General features: G+C 58.0%; 3 protein-coding genes and 1 non-coding gene across 9 annotated transcripts in view; 3 read left to right on the top strand and 1 right to left on the bottom strand.

Annotated features, from left to right (window-relative positions):
* Positions 1–377: 377 nt before the first annotated feature.
* On the top strand, positions 378–3852 carry LIN7B (lin-7 homolog B, crumbs cell polarity complex component). Of its 2 annotated transcripts, XM_043600322.1 has the most exons (6): positions 378–473; positions 885–1003; positions 1279–1350; positions 1970–2179; positions 3175–3338; positions 3677–3786. In XM_043600322.1, exons 1-6 carry the CDS (start codon positions 437–439, stop codon positions 3696–3698), a joined length of 624 nt encoding a protein of 207 aa, XP_043456257.1. In that variant the 5' UTR covers positions 378–436; the 3' UTR covers positions 3699–3786. The 2 variants fall into 2 exon arrangements, with proteins under 2 accessions (XP_043456257.1, XP_043456258.1); XM_043600323.1 differs by lacking the exon at positions 3175–3338 and having other exon boundaries at positions 3677–3852.
* On the bottom strand, positions 2489–5529 carry CE2H19orf73 (chromosome E2 C19orf73 homolog). The gene is given in 4 exon segments (XM_043601010.1): positions 2489–4090; positions 4092–4235; positions 4237–4377; positions 5308–5529. Coding segments are annotated over 4 exon segments (717 nt in total). The 3' UTR covers positions 2489–3880.
* The window catches only part of PPFIA3 (PTPRF interacting protein alpha 3), a 29168-nt gene continuing 7215 nt past the window's right edge, over positions 4842–26794 (top strand). Inside the window, exons 1-30 of one of the 5 annotated variants that reach the window (XM_043600308.1) lie at positions 4842–5025; positions 9124–9378; positions 9643–9744; positions 10115–10279; positions 10624–10698; positions 11011–11085; positions 11405–11626; positions 12791–12937; positions 13037–13171; positions 13576–13659; positions 13856–13987; positions 14469–14531; positions 14675–14754; positions 15028–15172; positions 15682–15869; positions 16988–17210; positions 17843–18006; positions 18137–18264; positions 19230–19323; positions 19768–19849; positions 20572–20772; positions 22353–22415; positions 22595–22621; positions 23674–23849; positions 24264–24361; positions 24570–24745; positions 24838–24906; positions 25130–25301; positions 25773–25844; positions 25931–26724. In XM_043600308.1, coding sequence (XP_043456243.1) covers positions 9139–9378; positions 9643–9744; positions 10115–10279; positions 10624–10698; positions 11011–11085; positions 11405–11626; positions 12791–12937; positions 13037–13171; positions 13576–13659; positions 13856–13987; positions 14469–14531; positions 14675–14754; positions 15028–15172; positions 15682–15869; positions 16988–17210; positions 17843–18006; positions 18137–18264; positions 19230–19323; positions 19768–19849; positions 20572–20772; positions 22353–22415; positions 22595–22621; positions 23674–23849; positions 24264–24361; positions 24570–24745; positions 24838–24906; positions 25130–25301; positions 25773–25831 — 3585 coding nt within the window. In that variant the 5' untranslated portion in view covers positions 4842–5025; positions 9124–9138 and the 3' untranslated portion in view covers positions 25832–25844; positions 25931–26724. Of the gene's footprint in view, positions 5026–9123; positions 9379–9642; positions 9745–10114; positions 10280–10623; positions 10699–11010; positions 11086–11404; positions 11627–12790; positions 12938–13036; positions 13172–13575; positions 13660–13855; positions 13988–14468; positions 14532–14674; positions 14755–15027; positions 15173–15681; positions 15870–16987; positions 17211–17842; positions 18007–18136; positions 18265–19229; positions 19324–19767; positions 19850–20571; positions 20773–22352; positions 22416–22594; positions 22622–23673; positions 23850–24263; positions 24362–24569; positions 24746–24837; positions 24907–25129; positions 25302–25772; positions 25845–25930; positions 26725–26794 lie in introns of those variants that run through there. The other 4 variants (XM_043600305.1, XM_043600304.1, XM_043600307.1 and 1 more) reach the window with 4 other exon arrangements.
* On the top strand, positions 19564–19667 carry LOC122495336. Its single transcript, XR_006300408.1, has one exon. It is a non-coding gene; the product is annotated as a U6 spliceosomal RNA (small nuclear RNA).

Here is a 26794-nt window from a genome sequence, read left to right as displayed (position 1 = left end):
TCCTTACTTCCAATTTGTCACAGTCGCAGCTGGTTGCCTACTTCCCTTCCCCCATAGACTAAGTTCCTTGAGGGCTGTGGGTTTGTCCTGCTCACCGGAGTGTCCGGATGTTTAACATAACGTTTGTCCAACAAACGTGGAAAAAAGAGAAAGGGGAGAGACAGATGTGGCGGGCAGGGCAGACCGAAACGGAAGGAGTGTAAACAGAAGCTGCAAGACGAGGGGTCGCAAACCGGACAGACCTTCGGCAGCCGCGGGTAGGGCAGCCAGACAGGCGTGGCAGCAGGTGGGGCGGCCGCGACGCCGGGAGCCGAGCGCACGTCGGGCCGCGCCCCCGCAGGGGGGCGCCCGCCGCCCGGGGCGTGGCCTCGCGCGGCCCCGCCCTCCTCGCCGGAGACCGGGCAGGCGGGCAGCTGGCGGCGGCGGCGGCGCCGACATGGCTGCTCTGGTGGAGCCGCTGGGGCTGGAGCGGGGTAAGCGCGCCAGGGGGCCCTGCCCACCGGCCGCGGCCCGCGTCCGGGACCCCGGTCCCCGCCCCTCCCGGCCAGGCCCCGGCGGGTGGGCGGGCAAATCGAGCGGGGGTGGGCGGGGCGGGGCGCCGCGAGTCGGCCGTTCGTGGGTGTGGGAGGGTCCGTGGGCTAGCGGGCCCAGGAGGGGCGCCCACCGCACAGCCCTGCCTGCGTGCGTATGGGGATTCTGGGGCGCAGGGCGCCTGGCTGGCCGCAGTCTCCCTTGCCACCGGCAACTCTGCGGGTGTCCGACTGAGACTCGGCTGTCTTTCCCGGGATCTGTCTGCGTTCGCCCTTACTGGTTTCTGGCCGCATCTCTCCGAGCTTCTCCGTGTCTCTGACTCTGTGTCTATGCGCCCCGCCCCCGCCCCGCAGACGTGTCCCGGGCGGTGGAGCTCCTCGAGAGGCTCCAGCGCAGCGGGGAGCTGCCCCCGCAGAAGCTGCAGGCCCTCCAGCGAGTCTTGCAGAGCCGCTTCTGTTCTGCCATCCGGGAGGTGAGAGCAGCGCGGCGCCGGGACGCAGGCGGGCGGCCGCCCGTCCTGATCGTCGCCCCGAGCTCAGGGACTACGCCTCCCAGCAGCGCCGGGGGGCGGCCCGCCTTGGGGTGCCAGCGCTTCAGCTCCGGGTTTCTTCGGGAGTTGTAGTTTCCTCGGGCTCCAGGTCGCGGGGGCGGGGCGGATCCTTGGGTGGGAGGGTCTGCGGGCCTGGACTCCGGCGTTGAAGGGAGCAGGGGGCTGGTGGCTCGCTGATGCTGCTGCGTCCTCACCAGGTGTATGAGCAGCTCTATGACACGCTGGACATCACCGGCAGTGCTGAAATCCGGGCCCACGCCACGGCCAAGGTTGGTGTCCCCCACCCCATCACCCACGCTATCCGCTGAACTGCATGGTCTGGTTTAGTATCTTCCTAAAGTCAACTGTGCCCGTTTCCTCCTTCATGATTTTTGCCGAACCTATGTACCAGCGTTATTGTTATTTACTGATCTTTTCAATAATCTCACGTTTTACTTAAATGTCATATAAAGGCATCTGCAGCAACCGCCAGTGGAAGCTAGTACCGCATACCTGACAAGAGGATACCCTTTAACACCTATACAACGAAATAGCATTAAACACTGAAATCTTAGTAAACTATAGTTGTATGCTATTTCTTGCCGCCCCCTGGAGGCTCTCAGTTCCTTCCAGGCCTTGTTTTTCTCTGTTAAAAATCGAGATTGGCAAGTGGTGAGTATTTAAGAGGCACTCATACCAAAATGGAGACATTCTCTTTGATGTCTGAAGCATTGAGAGGGAACTGAAAGGGACTCATAACAGTGTGAGCTTGTGTTGAAAGGCGGCAGGTGCCCCGTGAGTGGGGAAAGTGATCTGGCCTAAATTGCTCTCCCTGGCCCAGATCCTCCCCCCTCGTCCGTACACCCACCAGGGAGGGGCCCTCACCTCCCCACACTTTTTCTCTCCTAGGCCACGGTGGCTGCCTTCACAGCCAGTGAGGGCCATGCACATCCCAGGGTAGTGGAGCTGCCCAAGACAGATGAGGGCCTGGGCTTCAACATCATGGGGGGCAAGGAGCAGAACTCCCCCATCTATATCTCCCGTGTCATCCCTGGAGGCGTGGCTGACCGCCACGGAGGCCTCAAGCGCGGCGACCAGCTGCTGTCCGTGAATGGCGTGGTGAGTGGGGACTGAGGCTGGGCTCCCGGTCTGTTCAAGGTTAGCACAGTCCCTGCTTTTGACATTCATTCAACATGCACCGCTTGAGTACTGCCTCTTTGTCCAGCCCTGTGCTGGGCACCGCTAGAGACACTGAAAGAAGTTTGCCTTAGCTCCCATATTCAAGGACTCCTTTTTGGTGAGAGAGATAGACTCTGACTGAAATAATCTTGATCCAGGGAGATAATAATGAGGAAGCACAAAGCATTATGAGAGCCCAAATGGGACACTAGACCAGCGTAGGTGAGGGAAGTTTTTTGCAGAGGAAGGAACATCTGAGTTGGGTTTTGAAGGATGCAGAGGAGTTCTCCAGGCAAATAGGGTAGAGAAGAGTATTACTAGCTGAGGATGTTGTAGGTCAGGGCTGTGACTCTACACTCCTCTGAGCTGAACAGAAAGGGCTTGGGGCCAGCCATGCAGGGCCCGAGTGTCAACCTGGGAAGCTGGGACTTCATCTCAAGGGTTCTGGGGAGCCTTGGGAAGGCTGTGAACAGCGGAGGGATAGGCTCAGCTTGGAGGGGTCGAAGGACCCCTTTGGAACTCTGTAGGGGATGGACTGAAGGTAGAGACTGGAGGCCAGAAGTTCTAGGGAGGAGGCTAGGTGAAAGTCCCTGGGGAGAAGATGAGGCCTGAACTGGGGCCAGGGTGGCAGGGACAAAGTAGGGAGTCAGAGCAGGAGGGATGGGGCCGGGGAACAGCAGGCTTTGGGGAAGGAGGGGATAAAGGTGGACTTGGAGGTCCGGCTTGGTGACTGAGGGCTTTGAGGGCTTGTCCCTGACATGAGGAACTTGGCAGGTTTGGGGGGAGGAGGACGCTGAGCCAAGAGTGAATGTGCCTCTCCCAGAAGGACACAAGGCCCTGGCAGCCCGGGCTGGTACCAGGCTCACTCACAGTAGGGTCGGGGCTGGGTGTGGGTGGGAGGCCCCAGGCCCAGGTGTCTGTACACCGCCCTGCAGAGTGTTGAGGGTGAGCAGCACGAGAAGGCAGTGGAGCTGCTGAAGGCAGCCCAGGGCTCGGTGAAGCTGGTGGTGCGTTACACGCCGCGCGTGCTGGAGGAGATGGAGGCCCGCTTCGAGAAGATGCGCTCTGCTCGCCGGCGCCAGCAGCACCAGAGCTACTCGTGAGCCCTTTGCCACCACACCCCTGCGGCCTCCACCGCCTCCTTTATCCCCAGAGTCCCAGACCAGACCAGTGACTTCTGGGACCTTGATGGCCACCACCCCCAGCCCCGGCTCCTCTCTCTGGGGTTCTGACCCTTGACCCCTGACCCAGGCTCTCACAAGCTATTCTGGCTAAATCCTTTGGGGGGGTCTCCTAGGCTCACTTTCATCCCAAGGTCTGCAGCCGACTCTCCAGAATCCCTCAGTCCACTGCCCTGGGCCCAGGCCCGGCTCTCTCCCATGCCTCCCCGGGTCCCCTTCCCTGAGCTTGACTCCCCTCTCTTCCCCCTCTTTGCAGGTCCTTGGAGTCTCGAGGCTGAAACCACAGATCTGGACCCTCACCCTCACCCCCTCCCCTGTACAGTATTTATTGTCACCGGCTCCTTATTTAAAGATCTTCGACCCTCATTGAGTGTCTGTGTATCTGTCCTGCATCCTGGGGCTAGAGTGTCTGGAGATGTTGGGGGTGGGTGGAGAGAAGCTGAAGTCCAGAGACTGCTTTTCAGAGCCTGAGAGCAGAGGCAGAACTTTCCCCCAAGGTCTGAAGGCGGTGGTTGGCCGGCTCCCTAGGCATAAGTCCAAGGCGGAGGATGGGACCTGGTCTGGGTCCGAGTGCGGGGTCAGAGCCGAAGACAACGTCCCCTGCCCTTAAGAGAGACTGAGGGCGAAGGCCAAACCCCTTCTGTAGTTGGTCTGACGGAGGAGTCCCGAGAAGCTGCAGAGCCGGTGGGCAGCCTCTGTGTGGGCGGGGTGGAACGAACCATTAGCTTCGTTCGCCAGGGGAGGCCTGCAGGCCGTACTATCACCAGCGTGGGGGGTGAGGGTGCCGCGTGCAGTTCCCTAGGTGGGCGCAGGGGGTGCAGAGTAAGGTGCACTCGCCGACCGGCCATTCACCCCACCTTCCAACCTGAGCGCGTGTCTCCGGGAGCCGCCCCCGCCTTAAAATCCAACCTTTAGTCCCACCTCACCGTCGGTCCAGCCCTGCTGTCCCGTGCGGCGCTAGGGCTAGCGCGCGCCACCTCCGGGATCCGGGGTCGCGACTCGCATTCCACGCCGCGCGCCACTAGCTCCAGGTGACATCATCCCCCTGCCGGGCTCCGCCCCCCGCCCCAGCCGCCGCACGCCGCGAGCTTATTGGCCGGCGCTCCTTGAGCCCCGCCTTCCGCTCTCCGCCCGCGCGACCCCTCCCAGTCCGTGCGGAGGCGGGGTTTAGCCACCGGCCGGCTCCGACGACGCCTTCCATTGGCCATTCAGGGCCGTCTGTCAGTCTCCTGTTAAAGGGGCCACGACCGCACGGGAGCTGTGGGGGGGGAGGGAGGAGGAATATTTTTGGGGGGGAGGTGGGATTTTGGGGGCGCTGGTGGGCACCCCTGGATCTGGCGGCTTCGGCCTCGCGGGGGGGAGGCTGAACGGTGATAGGGGCAGGGGGCTATTTTAGGGGGTAGAGGTCTGTGAGACTGTGAGGGGGAGGGGGGTCCCCAGCGCCCAAGCCGGAGCCAGAGACGCGGAGCCCGCGCGAGCGGCGGAGACAGGGCTCCGGAGCCACAGATCCGGGCCCCGGCCGCCGCCAGGGGCCCCGCCCGGTCCCCCCACCCCACCCCACGTCCCTCCTGCAGCCCAGCTCCGCCCGCAGCCGCCGCGGACCAGGTAGGTGAGAGCCCGGCCCAGCCCGCTTGGCAGCGCCCACCCCGGGGACCCCTCGCCGAGCCTCCCTCGCCTTGCCGAGATCCTGGACTCCCTTCTTTATACCCGGGGGCCCTGGAGCCCAGATTCCACAGCCCAACCCCAGACACTCAGGCGTGCCCCTCCCGGTTCTCAGAGTCCCCAACCGAACCCTAGAATTCCAGGCGTACTGCCGCCTTGCGCCTCGTCCAGGGCCCAGGAGCCTGGATTTCTCAGCTCAGCCCCGGGAGCCTCCTCTGGACCTACATTCTCTTCCTCGGCCCAGTCCCGGGAGCTCCAGACACCTGCTGTGGCTGTGTCAGATCTCCCAGCTAGGGCCAGCTGCCCCCCGTCGCGTCTGCATAGTCCCCTATTCGTGCACCGGGTCTGCCCATCTCCAGCCCTCCGGCTTGAACAGCCAGCCCGGTCCCTCAGTCCAGGCCGGCTCGGCGGCCGCCCTGGACACAGGCCCGCTCTGGAGCTGTCCATGGTCAGCTCACTCGGCAGCCTCACCTCCCCCACCTCCTGCTGTTGCTGCCGCCGGGGAGGGGGCGCCTGCGGCGCCGGGATCCCCCCGGCCGCGCCTTTGACCCGGAGATACCCGGGCCCTCTCTGACCCGGGCGCCTGGGCCTCAGGGCTCCTCTGGCCAGCCTCTCGGCCGCGTCCTCAGTACCCCAGGTTTCTGGGACCCCAGCTGCTTCTCGAGGAGTCAGGGCTTCTGAATGTTCCTGCCTAGTCCACCTCAGGGACCTTGGCACCCAGGGATTCAGCTCCCACCTGACTCTGGGAACCCTGTCAGTGTTCACTCCGTCTGCCTAAAGGCCCTAGCTGGTAGCCCCCAGCCCCTCAGGACCTGGGAATCCAGTTTCCCAGCTCTTGCCCCCTTTAGAAACCCAGTTCAGCAGCCCCTGTGCCCCTCAGGCAATTATACCCAGGCTCCTGGCACCCCAGCGGCTGCCTGACTGGGGATTCAGGCACCATGACTCTCTCCCTTTCAGGGGCTTGGAATGCAATTCTTAATGCAATTCTCTGCCTTCTGCCCACCTTTCCCCCCTTGGAGACCTAGATTCTTTGTCCCAGGTCCTGTATCCCCTTCAGGGACCCAGGGGTTCAGACCCCAGCTTCTGTACTGCTCACCAAAGCCACCTGCCACAGCCCTCCTTCCCAACAAGGACTTGGGCTCCGAGCTTCCATCCCCTGTCCTTTATCTCCAGGAGTCCAGGCCCCCACCAAGTATCTAGACCTTTAGCTCTAACTCTTAGGAACCCAGGTTCCCACAGCCTCACAAACCCCATCTACTTGACATCTCCCTTGGCCTTAACAAACCCCTGCCTCGTCCCCATATCATCTCAAGTGCTGGGGGCTCTCTACTCTCTTCCCTGAGACCCAGCTTCCTGAGATGTTTCCAACACCCCATCAAGATGTTCCCATGTTATGATGTCTCATCCTCCGAGTGCACCTTCTCAGGCTGATGAGCCAAACATACACCCCTTCCTCTAGATGCGTTCTGTGACCTAGGTTCATCAGATGATCTAGAACCTACCCGCTATCTTCCATATTTCCGGTTAAACTGTGCTCTTGCAATGCTCTAGATTCATTCTGAATCTGAGAACACTCTCAGTCAATATCTCTGTTCCGTTTTCACCCAAGGTATATTCTAAATTCTAGATTAGGCGGTCAATTCTAGGCGTGTGTTTCCCTAAGGAATTCAAATATCTTGGTAGTGCCCCCAAGCTAAATGCTGATCCCACCTTCTCACACGTGTTCCAAATTTTTCGAAACCAGAACTTGCTGATTCTCTGCGAACATTTTATTTTAGGTGTGTTCTAGGCTCAGCCACATCCTTGGCACTGTTCTAGATTCCTTTATCTCCCCGGGGACATTCTACATTCTAGAACATGTGTGTTCCAGATATGGGCTCTAGCTTTTTTCCAAATTGGGCTGTCAATTTTAAGAGGCACTTTCCTGTTTTAGGTTCCAATCCAATTCTGCGGTCTTAAATCTAAAGGATCCCCACTGAAATGTTGTACGTCTTCCCCCTTTTGCAGGTACTGGGTTCTAGGCCCATCCATTCCCACCTTTTCTGTCCATCTTTTCCCTAATGTGACCTTTGTGTAGAACTTATCTCCTGGCGGATCGTGGGCTTCCTCCTCCATCTGCTACTTTAGCATTCTTAGCAGGCTCTAGGCTCATCTCCTCTTTTTGGAGTCTTCAGCTAGAAATGTCCTCATTTCCAGAACATCTCTCCCCCCTTCCTTTGCCAGCTCAGTCCTTATGCCAGTAAATTCCCAATTCCCAGCATGCTTCTGCGTCTTCCCCCAGGCACTTCTAAGTTCCAGGCAGACTCCTTGCTACTTTCTAGGGTTTTTTCCCACCTCCAGGGCCTGTTCTCAATTCTGAAGCATATCTTCTCCCTTCTGTCTATCATGTAGACACATGATAAAGCTAAGAGTGTGGCTCTTTATTTGTTCTTTGTTGTACCTGCATCCCTGGTAGGTGTCACTTTCTAGATTATTTCTCCTGACTGGGTTTGTTATGCATTGCATTAGGTATGTTCTTAGATATCATTCTGCACCCCTTTGTGTTCAGGGTTCTTGGGTGACCCGGATACTCTTTAACATATTGGATCGCTTTTGGCTGGTTCAGGATTCTAGGTCTGGGTTCTAGAATGTGCCCCTCCCTCTCCTTAGCCCTATGTGAGGATTTTACTGTACATTTTCTGCCCTCTGTGCTGTATTCACGCCAGTGGCTTTCTAGATTCTACATCCAGCCTTGCTAGATCTCATTTCGTTCTCAGTGCATTTGAAGTTCCGGAGCGGCTTCTCGAAAACATCCTGTTTGCAGCTCCTGAGTAGGTTCTGGGTTTTAGACACGATGTTGGTCTTGACCTGTCTCCTTATACACATTGTCATGAGTTTGGCCTCTGAGTGCTGGCATGCCGGCGTCTAGATTCCCAGGTGTACCTCTTCAAAGACCAAGGCGACTGTCTGCCTCCTCTCCCAGGTTCCAGGGCCCTCCAGCCCCTCCTCTTCTCACTGGAGTCCAAGACCCCAGTTCCAGGTTTTGGACATAGTCTGCACATTGGGTGGGGCTGGGAACTATCCACTCTCAGAACCGGTTATGCTGCTGCCTGAAGGGACAGAAGGAAAGGAGGGAACAGAGCGAAAGTCCCTTCTGCTTTCCACCGGGCCAGCTGGACCCGTCTGACCTGATGTGTGTGGAGGGAGCGGCTCAGGAGACCTCCCTTTATCTCCGCCCACAGCTCATGCACCCAGATTCCTGGGACCTGGGGGCCTGGACTCCTAGGTTCTGGGGGAAGAGGGGTCTGAAGGCTGGGATTTCTGGGTCTGAGGTTGGAGACTGAAAGCTCAGATTCTTGTGTCCCTGTCTGACCCCCAGGATTGGGGAAGAAGCGGCTGGAGGCTCAGACTCCTGGGTCTAGGGGAAAGAAGGGAATTGGGGACCTAGCCTCCTGTGACCTGAGGTAGGAGGGAGCTGGATCTTGGACTCCTAGGCTGTGGGAGATGGCTAGCAAATGGAGTGGTTTTTAGATTCTTCTGGAGCTGGGATCTGGAAAATTGAGGGCAGGATTTGGGCTGTATAGGTCACATCCCTGTGACCTTATACGGTGCCACTGACCTAATTCTGTGACCCCAGTTCCTTGGCCTCCTGAATGCATGGTTCTCGTTTGAGCTTCCGGTTTCTCACTCATGCAGTGGGTTAATGCCGGCCCCCAGCAGGGTCAGAACAGGGAGAGACTGATTTTCCCATATTGACTCAGGCAATGGGTCACCTGGCTTTGGTTTCTCTGACTAGACTGGTCCTAGATTTGCTGCCAGTGCCTGATGGCGTCGGGCCTCGGTTTCCCCAGATGCTCTCACCTAGGTAGCTGCGCCTGATTTCGTGAGAGCAATGGGTGTCAGTTTATCCTGTGCCATGATCAGAATGGATGGACCTCAGTTTCTTCAGTACAAACCCTGGGTTGCCCCGCCTCAGTTTCCACCATGTAGTATCCGAATGGCCGTGCCTCAGTTTCTCGACGAGGCCGGTCTCTGTTCCCTGCCCCCTCCCCACTCCCGCAGGCCAGCACCGCCGCCATGATGTGCGAGGTGATGCCCACCATCAGCGAGGATGGCCGGCGGGGCTCGGCGCTGGGCCCGGACGAGGCGGGCGGCGAGCTGGAGCGCCTTATGGTCACGATGCTCACGGAGCGCGAGCGCCTGCTGGAGACGCTGCGCGAGGCGCAGGACGGGCTGGCTACGGCACAGTTGCGGCTGCGCGAGCTGGGCCACGAGAAGGACTCGCTGCAGCGCCAGCTCAGCATCGCTCTGCCCCAGGTCTGGGCGGCACCGGGGCGGGGCTTGCGGGAGGCGGGACCTCGACCACTGAAGGCGCGGAGGGGGCGGTCCGGAAGGGGCGTGACTTGGCGCTTAGAAAGGAGGGGGGGGGAGACCGTGCCGGTGATGGGCGGGGCCTGAGCCGCGGAAAGGGGCGGGGATTTAGCAGAGAGGGGCGGGGCCTTCAAACTCCCAGTCCTATGTAATGAGGGACATGGGGAAAGGATTGATCTAATTGGCCGGTTCCTGCCCACATCTGGACAGGAGTTTGCGGCTCTGACGAAAGAGCTGAACTTATGTCGGGAGCAGCTGCTGGAGCGGGAGGAAGAGATTGCAGAGCTGAAGGCGGAGCGGAACAACACGCGGGTGAGGGGGAGGGGTGTGGGGCGGGGCCTAAGCGGGGTGGGCGGGGCCACGGGGGGTTGCAGCCTGACCCATCATTTCTTTACCCATCTTGCCTCCCTACTGCCACTGCCTGGCTGTCTCCTCTGGTCCCCTCCTTGCTTCATATTTTCTCCCCTATCTCCGTAATGGCTCTCTCTTCCTGCACTACTCCTTCCTTGACCATGCCCCGACCTTTCATATCCTTGTCTTTTCCTGACCTCTCTCCTTTACCCCTATGCTTGGCTCCACCCCTTCCTCCGTGTGTCCGTCCCACCTGTCTGAACCACCCTTGTCCTGACTCTGCCTCTCTTCCCTTGCCTCTTTTCCTTGGCCCGGTGACCTAACCGTGTAGCTTCTCCTTGAACACCTGGAATGCCTGGTGTCCAGGCACGAGAGGTCACTGCGCATGACCGTGGTAAAGCGCCAGGCCCAGTCCCCGGGTGGGGTCTCTTCCGAGGTGGAGGTGCTCAAGGCTCTAAAATCCCTCTTCGAGCATCACAAGGCCCTGGATGAGAAGGTATGAAAATCGGATGCAGAACGAAAGGCTGTGGTTGGCTGGGGCTTCCCTGGATAGGACAGATTCTGGCTGTGATTGATTGGGGATGTCCTAAATGGGAAGAATGTTGCCTGAGATTGATTGGGACATGCCACTTCAGATTGGGACTTGACTGATAACAGAAAAATTAATTTGGGAGGGGGGGGCTACCAGTGGGTGGGGCTGCCTTGGTAACTGGCTGGAGCTGCACACACACCATAGATAGAGTAATGCTCGTGTTGCCCCATCAGGCCGTGCCAGGGGTTTTCTGCCTGTCCTAGATTGGGTCTGATCTCCACCTCACTCTGTCCTGTTCCCATCCCCAGGTCCGGGAGCGGCTGCGGATGGCGCTGGAGCGGGTGGCGGTGCTGGAGGAGGAGTTGGAGCTAAGCAATCAGGAGGTGGGGGCGTGGCCAAGAAGGAGGAGGGACTAAGGGGCTACCAATGGGGCGAAGTTGATTGGGTGGGTTCGGGGCTAAGGGCAAGAACTGAAAGCGGAGGAAATAGTTGGACGGGGAAAGTTAAGACTGTAGACGACAGGGCCACAAGGAGGCTAGGGGGATGAATAACGGTGGACTCCATGCTGGGCGGCCAAGGAGAGACACAAGGATAGACTGGGGGTTGGGATGGCCTCAGCAGGACCAGAGCCAGTGAGAAGTAGAATTGGGGGCTCTAGGACTCCCTTTATCCTGATCTCCCTTTCCCGTTCCCAGACCCTGAGCCTTCGAGAGCAGCTGTCTAGGCGCCGGTCGGGGCTGGAGGAGCCCGGCAAGGAGGGGGATGGGCAGGTGAGAGATGCAAGTACCTCGCTCCCCTTGCTTTTCAAGGATCCCCATCCCCGTGACCTCCACTCAGCCCCCTGACTTTGTGATGGTCCGTTTAATGTTTGATGCGATCCTCAATGTCTCTATGACATCTGAAGTCCTAAGAGCCTTTCTGGCCTTTGACCTCTGATTCAAGTCATCTAGCTAACTTCTGTGACCTCCAGGACCCTTACTGGTCTTTGATTCCCCTGCCCTCCGTCAACTTTCTCCTTACATCCTCTCTCTATCTCTGTGTCCCCCACTCTGGGTTCTGTCCCTTTTTCTCTCACTGTCCCTACTCCAGCCCCTTGCCAACGGCCTTGGTCCTGGCGGGGATTCGAACCGGCGCACCGCGGAGCTGGAGGAGGCCCTGGAGAGGCAGCGTGCGGAGGTGTGCCAGCTGCGGGAGCGCCTGGCGGTGTTGTGCCGCCAGATGAGCCAGCTGGAGGAGGAGCTGGGCACCGCCCACCGCGAGCTGGGTAAGGCCGAGGAAGCTAACGCCAAGCTCCAGCGCGACCTCAAGGAGGTGAGGCCGGAGCCCCTGCTGGGCTGCCCTCTGTCCCTCCCTCCCCCTGACCCTCCCCGTCCCCCTTCGCCCAAAGTCACAGAGCTCAGGAATGGTGCAGGCCTGGATTCAGTCCACAAGCTGTGTGGACTCTCCTCCTCTCTGAGCCTCAGTTTCCTCACCTGTACGATGGGATTTATGACCCTTGCCAGAGGGTTGGAACATGACACATACATGGTAGGCGCTCAATGACTGGTCATAGTTAGGTTATCGTTGGAAAATTCTCTGTGCTTCTAAGTTGAATTCCTTTGTCTGCATTTCACCCCATCCTGGCTGAGGCCCCTTGAGCCTAAGTCCTACGCCCCTGGGACCGCTGGGAAGTGTAGGGTATGGATTCTGGAAGTCATCTGATGAGAAACGAGAGTGAGCCTTTTTCTTCATCATTGGGACTTTCGCCTCCGCTTTTGAACCTCGGTGGCACTGGGACCTGTTGGAAAGTGTGGTCCCGCCTCACGGGCTCCCAGACGGAAGTCCATCTCCCATGAGACCCTGGGGCACCGTCTTAGGTTTTCTAAGCATGTGTGACCCTGGGGCTCTTGGGAGATGCTGCCTCCTACATGGAAGGGACTTTTGTTTTTTATGAGACCCTAGGGCACTTGCTCTGTGGTTCTACGCCTAGGCTGTGCTAGAAGTTGCTGAAAACCTAAGGCCTGGATTTTTTTAAAGGAGTTTATTATTTTTTAAGTAGGCTCTGCCCCCGGTGTGGGGCTTGAACTCATGACCACCAGATCGAGGGTTGCATGCTCTACTGACCGAACCAGCCAGGCGCCCTAAGGCCTGGATTTTTGAGGGAAGTGGGCCAAGAAGAGTGAAGACTTCCCTTCCATGGACCTTAGGTCATCCATAGGGGGAGGGTCTCAGACAGTACTGCCCTAGAAGCTCATGGAAAGCGTGGTACCACCATTTCAACCCTCCGGTGGTCGGTCGGGGTCTTAACGTTGGCTATTCCTGGGAGTTCTTGGCAGGTGTGGTTCCATCATTCTGACGCCCCGATACGGGAGACTTCATTTCCCAGGATGCCCTGGGGTGTCTGATCCGGGGTTCTAAGCCTACACTCCCCCCCCCCCCCACCCCCCGGGGCTTTCTGGGAGCTGTGGTCCACGTGAACTTTTGCCCCCTCCGCAGGCGCTTGCGCAGCGGGAGGATATGGAGGAGCGGATCACGACGCTGGAGAAGCGCTACCTGAGTGCCCAGCGTGAGGCCACGTCGCTGCACGACGCCAACGACAAGCTGGAGAACGAGCTGGCCAGCAAGGAGTCGCTGTACCGGCAGGTGAGGGCGTGGCCAGGGAGGTGCTGTGGGGGCGAGGCCGTGGCCCGCGTGACCTAGCTTCTCCCGCTCTCCCCGTCCCCCATCCCTGTCCTCCCCCAGAGTGAAGAGAAGAGCCGTCAGCTAGCCGAGTGGCTGGACGACGCCAAGCAGAAGCTTCAGCAGACGCTGCAAAAGGCCGAGACCTTGCCTGAGATAGAGGCCCAGCTGGCCCAGCGTGTGGCTGCGCTCAACAAAGTGAGGAGAGGCCAGGGGCGGGAGTGTGGGGTGTGGCGTCTGGGGATGAGACGGGGGTCTTCCGTCTAGTAGGGTAGGAGACTTGCAGCTGGGATTCTGGGGAAAGGGGCAGCGCCCGGGGTCCAGGAAAGTGAGGGAGCTTGGAATGCAGGCAGGGCCTGGAGGTTTGGTGGGGGGTGTTTTCTAGTCTGTACTGAAAGGATGGCTCGGAACGCAAAAGAGACAGAACAGAGCCCGAGGAAAAGACGGGGCCTGAATCCTAGTGCGGAGTCTGGAGCCCTTCGAAGGAGGAGCCTGGAGCGCGGGGGGCGGGGCCTGGCATCCAGCCTTGGGGGAGGCGGGACCTTGGGCCCAACTGAGTCCTCGCGGAGCAAAGTCAGATGCCTTGGGGTTCCGTCCACTAGGCCGAGGAACGTCATGGGAATTTCGAGGAGCGGCTTCGGCAGCTGGAGGCCCAGTTGGAGGAAAAGAACCAGGAGCTGCAACGGGTGAGCAGGCGGGCGGAAGACGGGAGAGGGTGGGGCTTTGAAGCGGCCGGGGGGGGGGGGGGGGGGGGGGGCGGGGGGGGTAGGGCAGGGGGAGGATCTGAGGTGAGGGGGCAGAGTCGGGGGCGGGAGCCGAGAGCAGGGGCGGTGCTCTGGGCCGCGTGGGCTTGATCATCCCCTTCCGCCGACTTTTGGGCAGGCCCGGCAGCGGGAGAAGATGAACGATGACCACAACAAGCGGCTGTCAGAGACAGTGGACAAATTGCTGAGCGAGTCCAATGAACGGTTACAGCTGCACCTCAAGGAGCGCATGGGGGCGCTGGAGGAGAAGGTGTGCCCCGACCCGACCCAGGACTCCAGTAACCTGGAATCCTGGACCGCCTCTTGCCCGAATCCCCGGGCCCCAGACCTTTCCCCGTAATGGTAGTTGAGATCCCAAACCTGGGCATTGCGAGTTCGAATCCAACAGACTTCTCTGGTCTGGCTGGTACCATTCTCTCACCTGGTCTAAACACCCCGAGGGCTGAATTCTGGGGCACCCAGAGCCTGAGTTCTTGGCTTTTCCCCAAGCCTCTGATCCTTGGCACCCTCAAACTTTGAATCTTCATGATGCAGGATGCCAAATTCTGGGGCTCCCAGGGATTCCCCTCCCCAGATGCATCTTTGGCCCCACAACCCCCATGCCCTCCAGCTCACTAGTCATGCCCACCTCATTCCCCTGGGGTTGCCTTCGGCCAGTCCCTGGACACTTACAGCCCCCAGGACATGCGTGTTTCAGGCTCCACCCCTCACTGCACCCGTGTCCTCCACAGAATTCACTGAGTGAGGAGATCGCCAACATGAAGAAGCTTCAGGACGAACTGCTGCTCAACAAGGTAAGGAGGGGCCTGGAAGACCCCCGGGGGGTGGGGGGGATGCCTGGGACCAGGGACACGGAGCGGGCATTGCTGGGAGGGGAAGGCTGTTTCTCGGGGATGGGGCGGATTCTGACGTGGTGCTTCCAACTTTCTCCCACCAGGAGCAGCTCTTGGCAGAGATGGAGCGGATGCAGATGGAGATCGACCAGCTGCGGGGCAGGCCACCATCCTCCTACTCCAGGTGACAACAGTCCTTCTGCCCACAGGAGCCCCCTTGGCCAAGCGCAACCTTTCTGATGGCCGGGTCTTCCCCACCCCCCACTCCCTGTCCTCCCGAAGCTTCCGCTGACTCCTGTTATTTTTGACGCCTGACTTCATGACTTCTGACCTTTCCTGACCTCTGACTTCAGATCCCTCTCCCCGTCCCCTGACCCCAGGCCGTTTCCCATGACTCCTGACCTCTCGTCCCTTTTCCTGACCCCTTGGTCTCTGACTGCCCTCTCCGTGCCCACAGGTCTCTCCCCGGTAGTGCCCTGGAACTTCGTTACTCCCAGGCACCCACATTACCTTCTGGTGCCCACCTGGACCCCTATGGGGCCGGCAGTGGCCGGGCCGGCAAGAGGGGCCGCTGGTCAGGGGTCAAGGATGAGTCCTCCAAGGTCAGCAGCCACTTCTGGGGCCTGGACTGAGCAGGGGGTGGCGTCCAATGGCTCTGGAAGGGGGCTGGGTTGAGAAACAGGGTCTCCTGGACCCATGCTGTCTTTTTTTTCTCCCACAACTCCATCATCCCCACTTGCCTGAACATCTATTCACGTGGATATCCTGCTACCTGGTGAGAACTTTACAGGAATGATGAGGTGGGGAGAGGGGTGGGGTCTGGGGGATGGGCAGGGCATAGAATCCTACAGTGGGGGTGTAGGTGAAGAAAGGAAGGGGGCTGGGTCGAGGGAAATGGTGGAATCAGGAGACGGGATAGAGTCATGGTTGGTCGAGGCAAGGGACCTGTCAAGAGACAAAGTCGGGTGGGATCACATGGTGTGGCCAGTCATTTTCAGGGGACATGGGCGGGGTCATGGAGGGTGGACAAGATCAGTACAGGTGAGGGAAGACCCAGCACCTACTTTGGCCACCACCCACCTGGCATCCTTCTGTCCCCACACAGAGACAGGAGTGGGAGCGGTCTGCCCCTGCGGGGTCCATGCCACCCCCGTTCCCTGGGGAGCTGGATGGCTCAGACGAAGAGGAGGCTGAGGGGATGTTTGGAGCTGAGCTACTTTCCCCCAGCGGACAGGCCGACGTGCAGACGCTGGCCATCATGCTTCAAGAGCAGCTGGAAGCCATTAACAAGGAGATCAAGTGAGCACTGGCCCAGTTTTTCTCTGCCCTGCCTGAACTGACCCCATAGCCCCTCTGGCTCTGGAGACTGATCTGAAGGTCTGAGCGTATCTCCTGTCCTACTAGCTTCAAGGAACTCCTCCAGCCCAACGCTCCCTCCAGTAACGAGGATACCCCAGGAAACACCCAGAAGTCTCCTATGTTATGTGCTTCTTATCTATCTATCTATCTATCTATTGTTTTATCTATCCATCTATCTATCTGTGTATCCATCTATCATCTTTCTATCTATTCCCCATCCAGTATTCACAATTGCCCAATACACCAAAGACTGCATCCTGAAATGGCAAAGTTCTTAAGCCACTACACCAAGAGTCCTCTGATACACCATGGAGGTCATGGCTTCACACAACTAATGCCCAGAGTCCCCCGGTATCCCAAGAATCTCAACACAACACAAGGTCTCCAATCCAAAACGCCAAGAATCTCATCCTAATACTTCAAGAACCTCAACTCAAGATACCAAGAATTTTTACCTAATATAACAAGAATCCTCAATTTATTATAAATCCTCCACTGCCATAAAGTCTACCCTGACTTCCCAGAAATTTCCCTGTTTGGCAATTTTCTAACAACAACTCTTCGTGGGTCTCAGCAGATATACCAACATGACCACCACTTTCCATCCAAAGTCATTCATTCTGAGTTGAGGCATCGATTCACATACCAAATGACTCCGTGAAGTTCCACATCCTAGGTGGACCTCAGAGTCTTTGATCTTATTCTGATCTTATTCTGATCTTGCTCTTTTTCTCTCCTCCTTGGAATTTGACCTCCCGCTCTGTAATCTTTACGATTTTACAGAACGATGAGCTTACCATCCTGGTAGCCTTGATGTAGACCCTAATCATCCTGTTGTCCCCCATTCCTCCATGATCTCTGGAACTATGTTGATCCCTTGACTCCCATTGAACCCATGAGGCCATGATGAATACCCCAAGACCCTCTAACCTCATTGTGCTTTCCCCAGAAATTCTTTGTGCCCCATCAAGCCTTCCTGGCCCTTTGGGATCCCCAGACTCTGTCCCCCATTGCCTGCCTCTGTCCTCTCATGCACTCTCCCCCCATTCCCTCCTCAGGCTCATCCAAGAGGAGAAGGAGACAACAGAACAAAGGGCTGAGGAGCTGGAGAGCCGGGTGTCTGGCTCTGGCCTGGACTCACTGGGCCGCTACCGCAGTAGCTGCTCACTGCCCCCCTCCCTCACTACCTCTACCCTTGCCAGCCCCTCCCCTCCCAGCTCTGGCCACTCAACACCCCGTCTGGCACCTCCTAGCCCTGCCCGCGAGGGCACCGACAAAGCTGTGAGTGTTCTGAAATCCTTCATTTGGTGGGGTGGCCAGGGGAAGTCAGATACAGGGCTCCCCAACAAACAGCAACAATAGCCCCTCACACCAGTGATTTTCAAAAGTAACCTTAGCTCTTTCTAAAAGTTCCAACTTAAAGGGCATAAAGCCTGAGCTACTGAGTTTATGAACCTTAACTTGAACTTTAGTCAAATCTGGCCTGCTTTTACCTGTTGTATGCATTAAGTTTCTATAAGGGTTTTTTTTTGTGACTAAACGTACATTTGAGAACTACCATTAGATCATCAGAGTTGACCTTTGGGGAGGAATAAGGTATAGTAGGCCTATTTTACTACCTTAAACCCAGTTTCCCAGCTTCCAGAATGAGTAACTTATTAGCTTTCCTTGAGTCTGAGCAGATCCCACTTCTGACACCAGAAGCTAGGCTACATGAACACTGGTCAAGCTCCAGTGGGACTCATTGCTGTTATATTTCTGCAACTCACCCCTACTTGATCTAGGCTACCTTCAGAAATGGTACCCAGAACCAAGGCCATTCCAGACACTCCCTAGTAGACATCCCAACTAATGAAGAGCCCCCAACATGACCCCTCCAATTCATTTCAGGATCTCTGCTTTTCTGTCCCCAGAATCATGTCCCCAAGGAGGAAGCTGGTGCTCCACGAGGGGAGGGACCAGCCATCCCAGGAGACACCCCACCTCCCACTCCCCGCTCTGCCCGTCTTGAGAGAATGACGCAGGCCTTGGCACTGCAAGCAGGATCCCTGGAAGATGGGGGACCTTCACGGGGAAGGTCAGCAGGGACAAAGGATGGGATGGGGAGGGGCTTGCTTGGGAGGATGTATCAGGGGGATGGACAAGGACTTGGGAGAAGAGGAGACATCCTAGATGGAGTCGGCCCTTACTCTGTCCTGCTCACCCAGTGAAGGCACCCCAGATTCCCTGCACAAAGCCCCCAAGAAGAAGAGCATCAAGTCATCCATAGGCCGTCTCTTTGGCAAGAAGGAGAAGGGACGAATGGGACCACCAGGCCGGGACAGCTCTTCTCTGGGTGAGTACTCTGATGCCAACCCTGTTTTCCTTTCTCTCTCCCTTTCTCCCTTTTGCCCTTTCTCCCTTCCTTCCTTCCTTCCTTCCTTCCTTCCTCCCTCCCTCCCTCCCCTCTTTCCTACCTTCCTTTGTTCCTTCCTTCCATCTTCTTTTTCACAAATTCACTTGACATTCATGTGAGTCTAGGATGTGAAAGGGGTCAGACTTAGCAGAGGTAGCAAGAAGGAGGAAGGACAAGGAGAAGGTACTCTGAGCCCTGCCTGTGTGACTTGGTGGGGAGAAGGCTAAGCAGATTTATTTCATTTACCTCTTTTTAAAAATGGTTATTTATTTCTTTTGCGAGAAAGTGTGCAGGAGCAGGGAGAGGGGCAGAGAGAGGGAGGGAGAGAATCCCAAGCAGTGGAGTCTGATGTGGGGCTCGAACTCATGAACCATAAAGATCATGACCCACGCTGAAATCAAGAGTTGGGCACTCAGTTGACTGGGTCACCCATGCACCCCAGCCTATTCTTTAGTAGAGAAGGAGAGAGGACCGCTTCAAGGCAAGGCACATGGTGTCCTGAAGCCTGCTCATACTGGCTTGTGAAAGCCAACTTGCAGGCATTTAGTGAGCTGCTTGACATTACCTTGGTAGCTTGAAATTTGTGGGATTCTTTCCGCCATGGAAACCGACAACCACTACAAATCGGGGAATACCCGCTCCCTCCCTGGAGAGCTAGTTGTTAAACATTTACCACCTTACCAAGGCCAGCCCCGGGAAGACATCCCCATTTTGGGGATGTCCCCAATTCACCGCCTGGGAGGTGCAATTGGTTCCTGCTTGGCTCTGTCATTTCCTCTCTGTGGCCTCATTTACGACTCCCTCGGGACCTCTGCTTCCCTGGCATCCTTCTCAGCATCCCCCAACATCAAAGAATCTCCTTCCCACTTGAGACTCTCCAAACTCTGGCCCCTCCCTGCCTCCAGCAGGAACACCCTCAGACGAGACACTGGCCACGGATCCTCTGGGGCTAGCCAAGCTGACAGGCCCAGGAGACAAGGACCGAAGGAACAAGAGGAAGTGAGTGCATGCGTGGTGGGGGGGGGGAGGGGGGAGGAGCGGGCTGGTGGTCATATGTAAGAAGAAAATGCTGGAAGGGGATTTGCTTGCCTGAGAACTTGGGAACCCCCAAGTTTTTATCATTTTTTTCCTCTTCTTTCTTGATTGGACTGGGGGAGACCACTTACAGAGATTCACTTTTTTTTTTTTTTCTTAAAACCTCCTTCCAAATTTTCTACTTTCATAAAAAGTGCTTTGGATGCTCACTTTGGCAACGCATATACTAACACTGGAACGATGCAGAGAAGATAGCTTGGCCCCTGTGCAAGGATGACAAGCAAATTCACGAAGCATTCCATTAAATAACAGAAAAGGGCTGGGGGGGGGGGGATTTGTGGTAAAGGGGCCCATCCTGGAGGGCTGGGGGTCTCCTGAGAGCTCCTGCCCTAAGCCTCTGTCCCCCAGGCACGAACTTCTGGAAGAGGCCTGCCGCCAGGGCCTGCCCTTCGCCGCTTGGGATGGGCCCACCGTGGTCTCCTGGCTGGAGGTACTGGGGCCCAGAAATGCCCTGATCTTGATCCCCAACGCCTGTGACTGTGACAGCCCTGCCATTGAGTGCTGCCCAGCGCCACCCCGCATCCTCCTTGTAGCCCGAAGGGGGCGGGGGGACGGAGGCCAGAGGGGGATGAGGCCCCGGGAGAGGTCAGCCTCGCTGTTGATCTAAAGAGCTTCCTCCTTCTTCTCCCCCCATCCCCTGCCCCTTTGGCCATGCCCACCTCGGCCCTCCGCTCCGCTCCTGTGGTCTCTCTCTTTCTCTCTCTGTGTCTCCCCATGTCTCTGACTGCATGGGATTCTCTGTGTCTTCTCTTCTGTCTCGCTCTCCATCTGTGTTTTTGTCATTCCCCACATTTCTTCCCGTGTCTCCCTCCCAATGTCATTGGCTTCTTTCTCTCCCCATCTCTCTCTCATCTCTGTATGTCTCTCCTCATCTCTGTCTCTCCCCGTCCCTCTTTCCCCTGTGACTCTGGGGGTTACCCTCTGACTCTCCCCCTTTCTCCCCCTGCTGTGTCTCCTCCTGACGCCCTCTTGTCTGTTTGCCTTGCCCCGTCTCTGTTGCTTCTCACCGCTAACTTTCCCACCTCTCTGTCTCCCCCTCTCTCCTTTTCTTTCTGTTTCTCTCCTGTCTCTCCCGTTTCTCCTCCCATATTGTCTCCGTCTCCATGCCCTGTCTCTTCATTCCCTCCCCGCCCCACCCCTCCTCCGGCCCAGCTGTGGGTAGGCATGCCTGCATGGTATGTGGCCGCCTGCCGGGCCAACGTCAAGAGCGGTGCCATCATGGCCAACCTGTCGGACACGGAGATCCAGCGGGAGATTGGCATCAGCAACCCCCTGCACCGGCTCAAGCTGCGCCTCGCCATCCAGGAAATGGTCTCCCTCACCTCGCCCTCAGCGCCCGCCTCCTCCCGCACGGTGAGTGTCCGGAGGCCAGTCCCAGCCCTTGCCGCCTCAGGGCCCCGCCTCTTGTCCTCAGACTAGCCAATACTGGGCTCGCTAACTCCAGCCTGGTCTCTCAGACTCCCTTCCCTTGATCTCTCACCTGGATTATCCCTGGGGTGGTGGGGTGGGGTGGGGGGTGGGGGAGGTGTTCCTCCTCAGGTCTCCCTGCCTTCCCTGTACCCCCACACCTCAGTCTATCTTATACAGAGGGGACCCCATCCTGGAGAAAAAGTTGAATTCATGTGGTTCCTTATAAACCCCCCTTGATGAGCACCCCCCACCCCCGGCTTAGCACATGCTGCTCCTTTTCCTGGAGCAGCGCCCCCCACCCCCCACCCCCCACCCCGTCCTGTTTCTCCTTCTTATCCTTGAGGCCTCACCTCAAATGTCACCACTTCCAAGAGGCCTCCCTAACTCAGCAACCGAACTGGTCACCCGCCCCATCACCCCAACACATTAACACCTAATTTTCCTCCCTAGTGTTTATTGCCTTCTAATATTTATCCTTTGATCCGTGAAGAAACTAATTCAGCAATTGTTAACTCCTTGCCCTGCTTGCTGTGTGTGTGTGTGTGTGCGCGCGCGCGCGTGCGCGCGCGCGCGCGCGCACGCGTGCGCACTCGTGTTTATCTGAAGCCCTTGAATGTAATTTGCGGACGTCATTACTGGTTAGCTTGAAAAATGACTTCTGCAGGGCACCTGCTAACAATAAGAACATTCGCCTACGTAGCCACCGTGCCCTCATATCCAAGGACGTTACCATTATCATCAAAGTCATCTATTCAGTCTATTTTCAAATTTCCCCTCGTGCATCCCAGACCCTACCAACTGTGCACTCGTGAGGAGCTACATAAATGTTTTTGAATCAGTGTATGAATTCGTAACCCGTGGGGTTGCTGGGTGCAGGTGGCCAATAAATGTGACTACGCATCCCCATATCACCCCCCCCCCCCCCGCTCCAAACTTTTGTCCCATTGCTGTATCTGCCACCTCACTGTGAATCCATCTGTGTGAGGTCAGAGAGGTGACGTTGTGCCCAGGACCACACAGCAAAATACCAGCAATTTACCTAAATTTGTCGGACCCCGGACCCTTTCTTCTTCCTCTTCTTCTTCTTCTTCTTCTTCTTCTTCATGTTTATTTATTGTTTTTGAGAGAGACAGAGAGACAGCACAAGCGGGTAAGAGGCAGAGAGAGAGGCGGGCGGACAGAGATCCGAAGCAGGCTCTGTGCTGGCAGCAGAGAGCCCGATGCGGGGCTCGAACTCAAAACCCGCGAGATCGTGACCTGCAACAAAGTCAGGCGCTTAAGGGACTGAGCCACCCAGGCGCCCCCAAAGCCCATGTTCTTTTGCCTGGTACACAGTAGGTGCTCAATAAATGATCATTTGTTTTCTCCTCCGCTGCCTGACCCAGAGCAGTGACTGTCCTTTCTGAGGCAGAAAGCAGAATGTATATAAATGGATCTGGCCTGGGCCTCTAGGAATACTACCCGGTTCCCCTCCCCTATCCACAAGCCCTCTCTCAACCTCCGTAACACCCCTTGTCCCTCAGTCCACAGGAAACGTGTGGATGACACACGAGGAGATGGAGTCCCTTACGGCAACGACCAAGCCTGTGAGTGCCCCCTGCCGGCGACCTTGGGGGTGGCACTAACTGTCCCTGGGGAGGGGTGGGGGGGCGAATCTCTGTCCCTTCGTCTGTCTATTCGTCTGTCTGTTCGTCCCTCCCTCCCTCCGCCGTCCGCCTGCCCCTTAACCCACCCCTTCTCTCCCCTCTTCCCACTAACGGGTCAGGAGACCAAGGAGATCAGCTGGGAGCAGGTAGGGGGCGTGGGGCGGGACGTGGACGCATGAACAGGCTGTGCACGCTGCATGCACACCCCTCTTTTCCCAAGCCCCACCCCCACCCTGGCCGCAGCGTTCCATCACCACCGCGGGGGGGCGCTGCACTGAGCTGGGTTTTGGACCGTCTAGTTGTGGCTTGTTGGGGGTCGGTGTAAGAGTCTGGACTTTTCCATTGTTAGCGTGGGGCGTGGGCCATTCCATTATCGTGAGTTGCGGGGGTCCAGGGCTGTTCCACTGCTGTAACTAGAGGGAGACATCGAGCAGTCCGTGTTCTCTATGGCTGGGAGGGAGTGGGACCGGTCCGTGTACTGGGGCAAAAGGGAAAGCATTTTGGGGAGGCGGCAGGTCAGGCCTCAAGTTGGGGGGGAGGAGGAGGAGCTACACTTGGTTCTCAAGAAGGGGAAGGCTTGAACTCCCCTGACCTAGGTTAGACTGGGGTCTTTGCCTCCAGTCAGGGGGAGGTATTGATTGTTTCCTTATGCTACAGGGAGTGCAGGACTTTGGGCTGATCCAGAATATTGTCCTGGGCCAGATATAGCATTAATATTTTTGGACAGTGCCGGAGTGATGGATAGATCCATTATCGTTTGTTGTGGGAAGAATCCGTGGTCCTGACTTGGGGGGAGTAGTGATGTTGGACTAATCCATTGTTCTAAGCTGGGACAGTGCTAGCCTAGTGCTTCGCACACCGTGCTGTTCAGGTGCCCGAGGATCTTGTGAGAATGCAGATTCTGATTCAGTAGCCTTGGGGTGGGGTCTGAGATTCTCCAGTTCCAGAAAGTGCACAGGTGATGGTGATGCTGCGGGTCCACGGCCCCTACTTTTGAGTAGACAAGGGTCTATTCTGTCATTCCGAAGGAGTAAGAGACAACTGGATTGGTCCATTGTCCTGAGCAGAGAATGACCATTGTCCTCATATGGGGTGGAAAAAGAACAACCTTGGGTCGGGGGCTGGGGTGCACCCTTTCATACACACATGGGAAGGGGTCAGAGGGCCTGACCCCTCCCCCACCTGCCCATGGCCCCAGATCCTGGCATATGGTGACATGAACCACGAGTGGGTGGGCAACGACTGGCTGCCCAGCCTGGGCCTGCCCCAATACAGAAGCTACTTCATGGAGTCGCTGGTGGATGCCCGCATGTTGGATCATCTCAACAAGAAGGAGCTCCGGGGTCAACTCAAGATGGTGGACAGCTTCCACAGGTGGGGGCTGCCCGGCCAATGGGGACAGCCCAGGGGGGAGCCTCACTCCCAGAGTCTTTGGCCAATGGGACTGGTGAAGGGACATTCCTTGGACTATCCTTGGCCTTTTAGCCTGGGTTCTCAGGAAATCCCGACTTCCATGCCCTTTCCACAAATAAGATAGTTCACTGGGAAAAGTCCACGTCCTCGAAAAGCTTAGTTAGCTAGTTGACCCCATACCCTGCCCAGGGGAACCAATAGGCCCTGCCTGTTGGAAACACCCCAACTCCTGGGAAGGTCAGCAATCCGTAAAACTGACCCTGTGGAACAACTCCCCAGCCTTTCCCAGAAGACCGCAGCCAATGGGGAGGGAAGAAACAGCAGCCATTGGGGTTGTCCAGGCTCATCTGTGACCCCACTTTCCCTATTGCTCAGGGTGAGTCTGCATTATGGGATCATGTGCCTGAAACGGCTCAATTACGACCGGAAGGACTTGGAGCGGAGGCGGGAAGAGAGTCAGACCCAGATCCGAGGTGAGTAGGAGTGTAAAGGTCTCCCTGGCAGCCAGGTGGAGGATTTGGGGACGGGTGAGGGAGGAGGTATGATTAGGGGAGGCGGGGGACTGGGAAGGCAGGAGCAGGGGCCTTTGGGGAGGGGGTGGAGCCAGCATGGGGGCGTGGCCAGGATGAGGAAATGGGGGTAATTGGACCAGCTAGCAGCTGACAGTCCCTTCTGTCCCAGACGTGATGGTGTGGTCCAATGAGCGGGTCATGGGTTGGGTGTCCGGACTGGGACTGAAGGAATTCGCCACGAACCTCACGGAGAGCGGGGTGCACGGGGCGCTTCTCGCCCTGGACGAGACCTTCGACTACTCCGACCTGGCCTTGCTCCTGCAGATCCCCACGCAGAATGCGCAGGTGAGCTACCGCTCGGGCCACACTGGGCCACACTGGGCATCCCCACCTCGCAGACTGCACGCTGCAACCCTCCCTTCACCTCTCGTCCCCAGGCCCGGCAGCTCCTGGAGAAGGAATTCAGCAACCTCATCTCCTTGGGCACAGACAGGCGGCTGGACGAGGTGGGCGCGGCGGCCGCTCAGGGGTCTCAGCTCCTAGCGGCACCTCTGGGGTCTGAGCCGAAGGGGTGGGGCTTGACTTTGCGGCGGGACGCGGTTGGAGGCGGGACTAGGGCAGGGGCGGGGTTAAAGGAGAGATGAAATCCGAGAGGTCTGGCGTCAAAGGAAGCGGCTGACTCAGACCCCGGCTCTCGTCCCTCACGCTCTGTCTGGCCCCTATACCTAGGACAGCGCCAAGTCCTTCAGCCGCTCCCCATCCTGGCGGAAGATGTTCCGAGAGAAGGACCTCCGAGGCGTAACCCCCGATTCAGCTGAGATGTTGCCCCCCAACTTTCGTTCGGCCGCAGCAGGGGCCTTGGGATCTCCGGGGCTCCCTCTCCGCAAGCTGCAGCCGGAAGGTGGGCGGCTCCCAAATGCGGCAGCCCCTCCTCCCTTCCCCTTTCTCTCTCGGGGTGGGAAGAGGACCAACTCTACATTCCAGAAGCCTCCCTCCGGGTTCCGAAATGGCCTAGTCCCTTCTCCCCCATCCAAGAAAAATGGATTGCTCAGTATGTCACACCTCGGGGTGTGGAATGGATTACTCCCGCACCCCCTTTCCAGAGTGGGAAATGAATTCGCCCGCTGTCACCCGGGGCACCCTAGATGAATCCAAGGCTGCAGGGGGCGGGGTGGGGGGGGGGCGCTGGGGGAGAGGGAGGGAAACCGGCGTGGAGCCAGGCGTTCGTTGTTATTTCGGGAGGGGAAAATCCAAGAGAGGACGCTTGAGTTTGAGGATCAGAGAAACCCTGCTCTGTGCGTGCGTGCGTCTGTGTTTGTGTGTGTGGTTGACACGCGCACCAGACTGAACACACCCCCTGCTCTCCTTCCAGGCCAGACTTCTGGGAGTTCCCGGGCAGACGGCGTTTCGGTCCGGACCTATTCCTGCTAGTGTAGGCCTCCAGGTGAGGACTGTACAGGGCGATCTTGGGGGTCCGGGGCGGCACAATGGATCTTCACTGCTCCACGTACTGCCCCGGCGTCAATGCAGGTGACCTCCCTCGGACGGAAGAATCTTCCAGAGGCTGGGCTGTTCCCCCTCCTGCCCAGAGTATGGTCTCGCCGGGGAGAGCGGGCGGGGGAGCTCGCGCCGCGGACCGGACCATCTGTACAGACAAGCGGGGAGTGCGCGTCCCCGCCTCTCAAAAGGACTGGGCCTGGACCAAACCACACGAACTGGACTGAGAGGGGGAAAGAAGAGGGCGGGAAGAAATCCCGCCCCAAACTTCCGCCTCCCTTTTCTCTACTTTGTAATTTATTGAGCAGTTTCCGATGGGAGATGGGGGCCCTTTCCCCGCGGGAAGGGAGCGGGGCTTCCCTCCCGGGCCGCATGCTAGGAGAGGCTGCCCGCTCCCCTTTTTCCTCCCCCGTCGCGGGGCCCAAGTCTTCCTTCTTCGTCCGACAGGAGGGGAGGGGGGACTCGCTGCTACAAGCCTCGCCCCACGTGCCACTCATCCCCGCCCCGCCGGGTCAGGTCGCCGGTGCCTGGGGTCAGCTGCGGGCGGAGTCCCCTCTTCCTCCCCAGTGTCTCGTGTCCCCGGGGCCTCTCCGCCCCCCGTGCTGTGGCCGTGTCCGTGCCCCGGGGGTAGGGGGTGCAGAACTGCGCTCCCGGTTCCCCTCCGGCTCCGGGGTTTGCATGGGAGAATCCTCTTTCCACGATGCCACTGGGCGACGTGGCGTGGGGGGAGGGAGGAAGGTGGGGGAGCCCTCGCCCGAGACTCTTGGTCGGCCTCCCTGCTCCAGGCGTCACTCAGTGATCACGGGTAAAGAGAACTGTTTCAAAAAGCTCCCGTGTTGACTGATTTATTTGCCAGGACCTTAGGGAACCAACCTCCTCAAGAACCCAGGAGGCCAC

Source organism: Prionailurus bengalensis, chromosome E2, assembly GCF_016509475.1.
Source record: "Prionailurus bengalensis isolate Pbe53 chromosome E2, Fcat_Pben_1.1_paternal_pri, whole genome shotgun sequence".
NCBI lineage: Eukaryota > Metazoa > Chordata > Mammalia > Carnivora > Felidae > Prionailurus > Prionailurus bengalensis.
The sequence above is the reverse complement of the archived record's forward strand: the minus strand, read 5'-3'. Positions and strand labels throughout refer to the sequence as shown.

What these genes read in the sequence shown, in the direction of transcription:
- LIN7B (XM_043600322.1), top strand. Translation starts at nt 437, where the DNA reads ATGGCTGCTCTGGTGGAGCCGCTGGGGCTGGAGCGGG. An exon ending in TCTGTTCTGCCATCCGGGAG is followed by an intron (nt 1,004 to 1,278) that starts GTGAGAGCAGCG and finishes CGTCCTCACCAG; the next exon opens with GTGTATGAGCAGCTCTATGA. An exon ending in CAGCAGCACCAGAGCTACTC is followed by an intron (nt 3,339 to 3,676) that starts GTGAGCCCTTTG and finishes CCCTCTTTGCAG; the next exon opens with GTCCTTGGAGTCTCGAGGCT.